Raw genomic sequence first — 10,780 nt, forward strand, 5'->3', positions numbered from 1 at the left:
GATATATACCATTTCTCTAACATTCGTCCTGATATATAGAGTAAAACAGAGCATGGTCGTATTAGGTCTTATATATATATATATATATAAGATATATATATATATAAGATATATAGAGATATAAAGATATATATATATATATATATATAGATCCTGATCTGACATTCTTGTAGTAGGGGTAAGCCTAGATATGAGGACAGAAAGTCTCCTATATTGTTCACTACAAGGCGCTGATATCAAGTAGTAAAAACAATCTCAAAGTAACACTAGGTAACCTAGTTCACCATTTGGTGAAAGCACATAGGTGAGATTTTTATAATTTTATGATACTTTATAAGTAAACTTCGTAACTAATTTTGTAAGTAAATTTTCAATATAATTTTATAGTAATCTTTCAATATATTGTGATCCTGTGCTGTATCGAATTGTAAATGGAATAAATATAAACGTAGACAGTAAGTGTTCAAATAGCGATTTATAATAATAATAGATAATTTTATGAGCGACTATATTTGTAAAAATTTGCCGATACCACTACAGTAAATTCTGGTTATAGTTGTACGTTTGCGACAACATATACGTCTGTATTGGTTGTCGTTTATTTTCTGTTTATAAACGGGGATCGAGCTTAGAAGCCCGATGCATAGCTGACAGTCTTTTGACAATCTAAACTGAACTTAGAACAGGACAAAAAGAATGAAAGTGATAGAGACACTGAGAGTCGAAACGAGATAAGTTGAGCCTTTCTTAACTCAAAAATCAAACTTTCTTATCTTTGATTTGTGATGAATGAAATTTTTACTAACATGTTCGTTACATTTTCTTAATTGAAATTACACCAAATACGATACGATTTGGAGCATATTTGCTTACTTTATAAATGATAATTAAATACATATCAATAAGTAAATCTAATTCAAATTATATCGTGTTTGTTCTCATTTTATTTAGAAAGATCTCACAAATATATTAGCAAAAGATTAATTTAGAAAAAGTAAAAAGTGAAAAGGTTTCACTTTTGAATTAGTATCCGCATACATAGACTGTCGTCCCCTCGATCGTAGTCGAAGAGGGATGAGATGGCGCGGCGTATCCCCGGTTGTAGCCGGGGTGAAGACTATTGCACTCGGTTGTCAGTACACAACGAAGCATGAATAGGATAGGCAGGATATGGATCCAATGCTAATTGCCTCCGTAGGGAGAAGTCAAGCGGATCGCCGAGGATTTTACTCGAGGAGCTATGGCATTATTATTATTACAAATCACGGGCGAGTTTTACTTGGCTTCACGAGTCGATTGTGTATTTCCGTGTAGTCGATATGTATTCCAATCCTCCATAGATTAGAATTCAGAGAATTAATAAGTTTTACTCAATAATAAAAATAAAATGGATAAAAATCGTGGATTACAAAAATTACATAGTCATGACATCAAATCTTGTTTGTAGTTAGTTTATACCTCTTTTTTATCATCTTTATGAACGAACATACATGCAAAACAGATACATCACTCAGAAATATTACTCGCAACCTAACAACTACTGAAATTACTATTGAAGTGAAATTCAGGTTTTATAACAAAAATATTATCACGAGGAAAGTGAATTTAATGTTAAACCTAGAAAGCTGTTGTGTATAGAGAATATATTAAAATTATTGCATCATTCCACTGATCCATTATCGTTTGAAAGTAAAGATTTCCTTCTCTTTTCTAAAAAGAAATATAATAAACAATTAATTTTACTTTCTACGGCACCTAAGTTTAATTATTGTAAGATTTTGTTATTCTCATACTTTCTACCTCGGAAAGAAAAGTATGAACTTTTCCATAGAATCGTACAATGAAATAGGCTCTACTTGTGACTGGACTAAATACGTTCTTGTATGCTAGCGTGGAACCAAATAGGGTAGATTTCTAACTTTATAGGTTCTTGCATATGCTAGCGTGGAACACCTTCGGCATTTGATCGCATGGTGCAGCACTTGCACTGTGGAACAACTAGGACAATGGGCATGAGCAATCTTATTTGTTCTCTGACCTTAAATGTGTTAAGTGAGATCTGTGCAAATGTATGGTGCCATTATTGCTGTAACTATTCTGGCATTCTTAAAAATTATCAACTGTTTTCTGATTTGTTAGCTTTTCACTGATTTAGGAGCTGTTTAAGCGTCGAGGCGAGGGACACTTAGTGAAAGTAATAGACAAAAAAATGTTCATTTAGCTTATCTATTAGTTGGTACAAGGTCCTGTAGTTGAGGTTACAACTTCTTCGAAGTAGTTACGTATTTATTTTTACAAAATTTTATGAGTATACAGAAATTTTGAGGTATAATAAAACAACTACCTGTATTTCTTAATCTATTAAGTACTCACTTAAATGCTTATGGACTATTGATAGAGTATATTTGAATATAGACTTTATTACATATGTGATGTAGTTACTTATCATTTACTACAACTGCTTTCTACTTTTTATAGTTACTCTTTTACTTTTATATCCATCAGCATTTATAAAATTAATATCTTAAATGATTATTTAATATTTTAAACATTGTTTTTTTATATAACAGAATATGTTAAAATCATTTATTTACCTGATATTTACTACAATCTGCAGGTGCAGTGACATTATTAAAACACATATTCACAGTTATTATTAAGCACTTCATAATTTTGATGAGTGTGCGCCTTTTCTTGGTATATCACTGAATGGCTTCAATAATGGATACAAACACTGACTAATTTTAAATGATATGATATCATCAATTTTTTTTGGTTCAATATTATTTGTTCCATCTGATGAAATGTATTCATTAGATTCCATTACATTTTCATCTTCTAATTTTACATCTTTTAGTGTAGAAAGTACATGTACTGATAATTTACGTTGAATGTCACTTTGAAATATTTCCTACAAATGAAAAACGTTTAAATTCAATATACTTGTATTATTGTTAGTCTAAGTGATGCAGTCATTATATGCATACTTTATAAAACTTTAGTATTTGTTCCTGTGTTATAGTTTTTAAATATGCAACTTCAATATTTGCTCTATCGAAATTATATTGTTGTGATATAATTTCACTCCAAAATATGGCAGATAAAGTAGTCATTTGTTTAGGTTTTTCAAGTCGTCGTATTGCTAGTGATTCTTTATGTGCATTAAATTCTTCTTTTGTCATAGATGGTATATATTGCTGAAATAAATTAACTTTAAATGCAAATTTTGAAAACAAATATATCTAGTAATATTTAAATTCTAATTACTAACCAACATAGAATTTAAAAACGCATTAATTCTTTGTTCAACATATTTAGGATGTCTGTCACTTTGAACTATAATTCTTAAACCTTGTGCACCATTTGTTCTTCGAACTCCACTAAACACTATATATCCCAATTGTTCTTTAGTTCTTAACGTAGTAAAACAAGGTTCTGATAAAATCTGTGCTAAAAGTTCTAGAAGCATATTTGATTCTGTTGATTGTAAACCAGTTTGATAATAAACTTGCGTACATGAATTACTATGAAATTTAGTTTTTACTTCAAATAAAAATTGACAACCTAGAAAATATATATAGGAAAAATATTAATTTTTCTTTCCTTTTTTCTACAAATATTATTTAAAAACTTTTAATATAAAAAGTTAAATGTACTTACCATCTTCTAGTTTGATTTCACGATGTAAAATTAACTGCCTAGATAGAAGTGGTACTATATGAGGAACTGCATTTGATAATTTTGATTCTATTGACTTTGCAGTTTCAATAGCTTCTGACATTGTTATGTTACCATGTATTAAACATTCCATATGTATTTTGTTTAAAAATTGTGGGATGAAATTTTGTACTCTTTCAACTGTTAAATCTACATACAAATGAAATTATACGAACATAATTATATTAAATATAATTAATAAATTATAAAATTTATAATGGATATTTCTTATCTATTTCTTTATCAACCAAATGTTTAATTTTTTTGCATAGACTTACGAGACGTAGCATTTAGTAATTCATCCTTCATCCAAATTTGCTCTGATAATAAAACAGCAAGATAATAAACTGCATGCTGATATGGCTGTTCAGCTTTATAATTTTTCAAGCTTCTAATATACTAGAATTAAGATGAAAATTAATAATAACATAGTAGCATACATAAAAATTTAAGTAACACATACATTTTCTTTCCAAATTTCAAATCTTTTTGGATCAACTTTAAAATTGATCATTTTATCAATAATTTTATTCAGTAACACTTGTTGTTTATCATCGTAGCCAACAATTCCCAGCTAAAAAATATATACTGTATAATATTAAAAATGAAATTTATATATATTATGTACTTATAATAGTTTTTACTTACTGTCATTCCATATTTACTATTCGTGAGCTCCCATTTAAGACCAACAATGTCGGCGGCATATGCATATTCATTTAGAGCATCACGAAATAATAATACAAATATATATGTTAAATTACAACTAAGAGGATCCATGTATGCCAGTGGACTGTAAGCAAAATGTAATCATATTTAAGTATAACACATCTTTAATATAAATATGAATTAAGTAGACAACACAGTTTACTTATATTTTACCTGACGAAATCGATAAATAAATTAGCTCTGGGTATAAGAAATTCATCATCTTGTTTAAACCATAATCTTATTAGTGGAGTGTCTTCAATAATTATTGGGAATTTGGATATCTAGAGAGAAAAAAAATGAAATTGTTTTGTCATAGTATGCATACATACATATATGTACTTACATATAGAAATGTTTACACAAATGTTTACTCACAGTACTTTCTGCTGGTTTTATATCAAATTTTTCTGGTATGAACTCATTCTTTGGTGGCAATTGTAAATCCGAATTTAAACCAGCATTAATCCATTTACTTATTATATTTTGTGGTATCTTTTCTTTTTTAAATTTAACACCATACCATTTTTCAGTTTCGTCAGCTATATCTTCATATAACTTTGCAACTACATGAATTCTAACATTTTCTGGTTTCAAATATTCCATTACCCATGTGATTAAATCTGGTTTCCACAATGGAAAAAGATGTTCCGCTATTAAGATTTCTTCCATTGGATAATCATATAATACTTGTGCTATACCACTGACATAATCACAAGGATAACCTTTTTCCTTGAATCGAAAATTTATATTTGCGATGTCTCTATATTCCTTCAGAACAAAACAGCTATTTTATTAAACTTATTAAATATTTATATATTCATGATTAACACTTCACCAACAGAATACATAGTATTTTCTTTATTAGCAAATACTTTATGTTGTTTATTATCTCTTTATATCAGTAACTTTATGGCTATTGTTTTCGCAAATTTACAAATATATATTTTAAAATATAAAATTCATAATTAACATTGTAACTCGTGTATGTAATTGGATGTTCCTGCTCTAAACTAAGGTATAAGTACGTTAGCTTCTCCGACGGCGAAGTGTTAATATTTAAATCTGTATTACATAATAATTGATTTATGAATAATTACATTGTAAATCCACTCAACTGGTCCATGTTTGTTTAGCATGTTAATATATTGGAACGTTAAGAGGACAATATCATCAACATGTTGAATGCCTTCTTCTGTTAAATCAACAAAAACAGCAAAGAAGCTAAAACCTCTAGCACCTAATCGTTTACCCGAACCAAGCGAATTGCACCATCCTTTTGCTTTCAATAAAGATAAAAGTGATCCTTCCCCTTCATGTCCTAATAGATGTGAAATATAATGTGCAGGCTAAAAAAATTTTAAAAAGTGGATGTATTTTTATTATACGATTAAGAACAATAAATTAATATATTAAGAAATAATATAAATATAGTTATTACCGCTGATTTATAATGTTCTCGCAAGTCAGGTATAGGAAATATGATATACAAATTTCTAATGTCTTTTATTGGAACAACATACCACCTGTTTTGAAAATGTTGCTTTGAATTAAAAGGATGTTCCGGCCAAGTAGGTACTGTAATATCTTTATTTTTCACTTGAGAAAATAACTCTACTACCATTTGTTCAAGTTCATCTAAACTCTCTAAATATAGAACAGAATTTATAAGAATAGTTCTTATTTTATAAAAAAAGCATAAATAGATAATAATTTTATTCTATATTAAATATGTTTTAGTGGAGTAAATAATAAATAAAGTATTTTACTTACCTTTACCAAATACAGATAATGCCATAATGTTAGAGGAATAAAATTTGTTATGAAATTCAAGTAATTTTTCCCGTACATTTATTCCTTTCTGCTTTGGGATTATATCTAAAGTTTCCTTATTCCCAGTAGCAAATTTTGAGAAAGGATGACTTGGATCAGCTGATGATCTATCTAATTGATCAAGGCGCCATGTATCATTTGCTAAATTTTTTTTACATTCCATATGGATAGCATTTAATTCTAACTCAGTTAAAGCTTCTGTAAAGAGTGGTGCAATAAAAAATTGTGCAAAACGATCTAATGCACCTTTTAATTTTTCTGCATGTACATCAAAATAATAAAGTGTATGATCCATATAAGTTGATGCATTATAAGTACCACCATTTTGTGATAAATATTTATTATAATCGTTTTTTTCTGGATATTTTTCTGTGCCCAGAAATAACATATGTTCGCAAAAATGTGCTAAGCCTGGTAAATCATCTGGTTCACTTAAATAGCCTATAAAGATAAATAATATAAAATTAAATGTAGCTTAAAACTATAAAGGTAGTAATTACATTATACTCAAAAAATAATAGTATAACTATATATCTGATTTTACCAATATTCACATTCAAAGCAGCGGCACTTTTATCTGTTGTGGGATCACTAATGAGTAAAACTCTCATTTTATTAGAAAGCAAAAGACCTCTATATTCCCTTTTATCATTTGGTGATTTAGTTATGTTATCGTATCGCTTTTCTATGAGATTATGATGAACCATGTTGGATTTAGATACTTTTATACTAGACGATTTACACCTACAAATAAAGAAAATATTAAACATAATACAAACCAACTTTTAGTATTACCTGATCATAAATAACAATTAAGCAAAAATGAAATTTGTTTACATTAAACAGATAAGTTGAACATTTATTCTTCCCTTTTTTAATTTGATTTAAAGACAAAGGATGTCAATATATGAACAAATTTTTGTTTGGTAATATTAAACCATATATTAGATTTTATCACTTTTAAATAATGATAACATTATAAAAAGTAACATAATGTCAAGATTTTTGTAAAAAAAAGAGTAACTGTTACATAATTTACTGCTGATATAAAAATGTGTAGTGATTTTACTTACAATTTTGTTTTATAATCTTGTTTTATAATTTTTCTTAATAATATCTAACTCTTTTCAATACTCAAATTCTACAATCCTGTTTTACCCTCGATTAATTAAAAAACAATTTTTTTAATAATCGGGTTATTATATGCATTCCAATGCTATATAATTTTTTAATGATCGATAATATAATGTAAATATTTCATATAAATAAGAATAATATATAAAAAGATAAAATGCACTGTTAGGTTAGAATAAGAGTCGAACAATGTAATACAGAATTATACACTTCACAAGATTAATTTCTTTACATCAAAAATGAAGTCTAATATTTTAAAATGCATTACATGTGATTAAGATAACTATGATAATATATATATATATATATATATATACTTTGAATTTATTGAATAATAACTAATAGATATATTCTTTCCATTGTTTTACAAATTGGTAAATTTCATTCGGATATACTATGACCGAATTATATATCTATGTAATGTTTCATCAAGAATGTATGCATACCTGTAAACAAAGAAAGAGTGGGTTGGTACGTAAAAAATACGAGATTTGAACATATGTGTTAAAACCATTCTTATTAAATTTCTTTATAAATTACTTCTGGAAAATAAAGATTTATTTAATCTTGTTATCATGATTACTATATAATGTTTTGAAGTAAGTTGCAGTGAATATCTATAGTAAAACATTTATTCCATAATGATATAGCGCAAACTATTGTCATTTATAAGAAAATGGTAATAATCAATATTTCATTAATAAAAATTACATTTATAATTGATAATAATTCAAATAATTTTGATTTGCAAGTATATAATATCAAATATATATTCTAAAAATAGAGTAGATGTATCGATACATTTAAAAATAACTTATTAAATAAAAATATCTAAATCGTAGTAAAGATTCCTTACATAAAATTGGATCAAAATTAATAAATCTAAGAAATGACAGTTCTTTTTAAATTTGTTTTAATCTAGTGATAAAAATGGGAAAAATAACTATAACTCGATAGTGGTAGGATTGTATCGTTGGACGACATAACGTTACATGAGATTATGAGATTGTCTTTCTTTATTAATTCTGATTGATTGTGATTAAGTGGGAATATTTATTTTCCTGTACATTTTTTTTAAGCATTGTAAAAGATGTCAATTGAAATTGAATCTGCAGAGTAATTATTATATTATTAATTATGTATAATAAAATTTGAATATTTGTGTTTTTAATACTTATATGTTATTGTTTGATTTTAGCGTAATTCGTTTGATACAACAGTATCTTAAAGAATCAAATCTTGTCAAAACATTACAAACATTACAGGTATCTATTTATCGTTGTTATACAATATACTCTTTAGCAAATGGATCATATCAACGAATTTTGTTAATAAACGTACACAATAAAAGTAAAATTGTTTGTTTATAGGAAGAAACAGGTGTATCATTGAATACAGTGGATAGTGTAGATGGTTTTGTAGCAGATATAAATAATGGGCATTGGGATACAGTATTAAAAGCTATACAGTCACTAAAATTGCCGGATAAGAAACTTATTGACTTATACGAACAGGTAAAAAGATTTTTTAAGCAAAAAGATTTTTTGTGTTATTTTTAATAAATATCAACTTCATATTTATGATAATACTCCATAGGTTGTCTTAGAATTAATTGAATTAAGGGAATTAGGAGCAGCTCGATCATTATTGAGGCAAACAGATCCCATGATTATGATGAAACAACAAGAACCTGAAAGATATATACATCTAGGTATATTAAATATATTTAACAGAAATTAGATATTATATTTACATACAATTTTATTTTGCTTATATATTTTTTTAATATCATATCTTTTTTTTGGGCACAGAAAATTTACTTGCACGTTCATATTTCGATCCACGTGAAGCATATCCTGATGGAAGTACAAAAGAGAAACGAAGAGCTTACATAGCTACAGCTCTTGCTGGTGAAGTATCAGTTGTACCATCAAGTAGATTACTTGCATTATTGGGACAAGCATTAAAGTGGCAACAACATCAAGGTTTACTTCCACCTGGTACTACGATTGATTTGTTTAGAGGAAAAGCAGCAGTGAGAGATCAAGAAGATGAGAAGTACCCTACTCAACTTTCAAAACAGATTAAGTTTGGTCAAAAATCTCATGTAGAATGTGCACGTTTTTCACCAGATGGTCAGTATTTAGTTACTGGTTCTGTTGATGGATTTATTGAAGTATGGAATTTCACAACTGGTAAAATCAGGAAAGATTTAAAATATCAAGCTCAAGACAATTTTATGATGATGGAGCAAGCTGTATTATCAATGGCTTTTAGTCGTGATAGTGAAATGTTAGCTGGTGGTGGACAGGATGGTAAAATAAAAGTGTGGAGAGTTCAAAGTGGACAATGTTTAAGAAGATTTGAAAAAGCACATTCAAAAGGTGTTACATGTCTTCAGTTCAGTAGAGATAACAGCCAAATTTTATCTGCATCATTTGATACTACTATAAGGTATATAAAAGCAATAATTATAGAAAAATTCATTTTTAACATTATAATTAGTATAATAGTTTAATATAGGATACATGGACTTAAATCTGGAAAAACTTTAAAAGAATTTCGAGGACATGCTTCCTTTGTAAATGAAGTAGTTTTTGCCCCAGATGGACATAACGTAATAAGGTATAATACCTATTTTATTAGTTCTTAATTACTTTTCTTTTGTAAAGCAGTTATTAAATATTTTTATTTATATTGATCAGTGCATCATCAGATGGAACTGTAAAAGTTTGGAGTTTAAAAACAACAGAATGTATAGGTACATATAAGTCCCTAGGAGCTGCAGATTTAACTGTTAATAGCATACATGTCCTTCCACGAAATCCAGAACATTTCGTTGTGTGTAATCGTTCAAACACAGTTGTAATTATGAATATGCAAGGGCAAATAGTAAGATCATTCTCCAGTGGAAAACGAGAAGGAGGTGACTTCGTATGTACTGTTGTAAGTCCACGTGGCGAATTTATTTACTGTGTTGGTGAAGATCTTGTTCTTTATTGTTTTTCTACATCATCAGGAAAGCTTGAAAGAACACTTAATGTAAGTATTTTTATTCTTAAACTCTAATAATTTATTTTTTATTGTATTTTTTATTATTTCCACATTTCAGATACATGAGAAAGATGTTATAGGTTTAACGCATCATCCGCATCAGAATCTTTTATGTTCATATAGCGAAGATGGTCTTTTAAAATTATGGAAACCGTAAGAATGTATATAAATTAAAACATCTTTTTCTAATTCTAATAGCGTTTCATTTTATGATATATTTCCTGTGCATTCTTAATTTTATGAAATATGGAAAATATAAAATAGGTATATTCATTCTTCTAAGACCAGCTTTAATGTGTAAATTTTATATTATGCTGCAATAAAAGCACACTAT

At 27.7% G+C, this 10,780-nt stretch overlaps 2 protein-coding genes and 1 long non-coding RNA gene across 7 annotated transcripts; 2 read left to right on the forward strand and 1 right to left on the reverse strand.

The window, feature by feature from the left end:
* The first annotated feature begins 119 nt into the window (after window positions 1-119).
* Window positions 120-2,509, forward strand: LOC126870483 (uncharacterized). The gene is made up of 2 exons (XR_007691352.1): window positions 120-455; window positions 557-2,509. It is a non-coding gene; the product is annotated as an uncharacterized LOC126870483 (long non-coding RNA).
* Window positions 2,510-2,572: 63 nt separating this feature from the next.
* On the reverse strand, window positions 2,573-7,989 carry LOC126870474 (insulin-degrading enzyme). 2 transcript variants are annotated; one of them, XM_050628234.1, is made up of 14 exons: window positions 7,839-7,989; window positions 6,803-7,002; window positions 6,199-6,699; window positions 5,867-6,072; window positions 5,526-5,774; window positions 4,804-5,196; window positions 4,600-4,709; window positions 4,366-4,510; window positions 4,181-4,291; window positions 3,996-4,116; window positions 3,661-3,867; window positions 3,272-3,564; window positions 2,988-3,197; window positions 2,573-2,911 (listed from the first exon to the last, which is right to left on the reverse strand). In XM_050628234.1, exons 1-14 carry the CDS (start codon window positions 7,904-7,906, stop codon window positions 2,666-2,668), a joined length of 3,060 nt encoding a protein of 1,019 aa, XP_050484191.1. In that variant the 5' UTR covers window positions 7,907-7,989; the 3' UTR covers window positions 2,573-2,665. The 2 variants fall into 2 exon arrangements, with proteins under 2 accessions (XP_050484191.1, XP_050484192.1); XM_050628235.1 differs by lacking the exon at window positions 7,839-7,989 and adding an exon at window positions 7,332-7,588.
* LOC126870478 (WD40 repeat-containing protein SMU1) lies at window positions 7,729-10,641 on the forward strand. 4 transcript variants are annotated; one of them, XM_050628247.1, is made up of 8 exons: window positions 7,729-7,863; window positions 8,591-8,657; window positions 8,763-8,906; window positions 8,989-9,103; window positions 9,204-9,846; window positions 9,916-10,017; window positions 10,098-10,434; window positions 10,505-10,641. In XM_050628247.1, exons 4-8 carry the CDS (start codon window positions 9,058-9,060, stop codon window positions 10,601-10,603), a joined length of 1,227 nt encoding a protein of 408 aa, XP_050484204.1. In that variant the 5' UTR covers window positions 7,729-7,863; window positions 8,591-8,657; window positions 8,763-8,906; window positions 8,989-9,057; the 3' UTR covers window positions 10,604-10,641. The 4 variants fall into 4 exon arrangements, with proteins under 4 accessions (XP_050484204.1, XP_050484206.1, XP_050484205.1 ...); XM_050628249.1 differs by having other exon boundaries at window positions 7,846-7,863; window positions 8,744-8,906; XM_050628248.1 differs by lacking the exon at window positions 7,729-7,863 and adding an exon at window positions 8,323-8,508 and having other exon boundaries at window positions 8,744-8,906.
* Window positions 10,642-10,780: the final 139 nt, after the last annotated feature.

This window comes from Bombus huntii, chromosome 10, assembly GCF_024542735.1.
Source record: "Bombus huntii isolate Logan2020A chromosome 10, iyBomHunt1.1, whole genome shotgun sequence".
NCBI lineage: Eukaryota > Metazoa > Arthropoda > Insecta > Hymenoptera > Apidae > Bombus > Bombus huntii.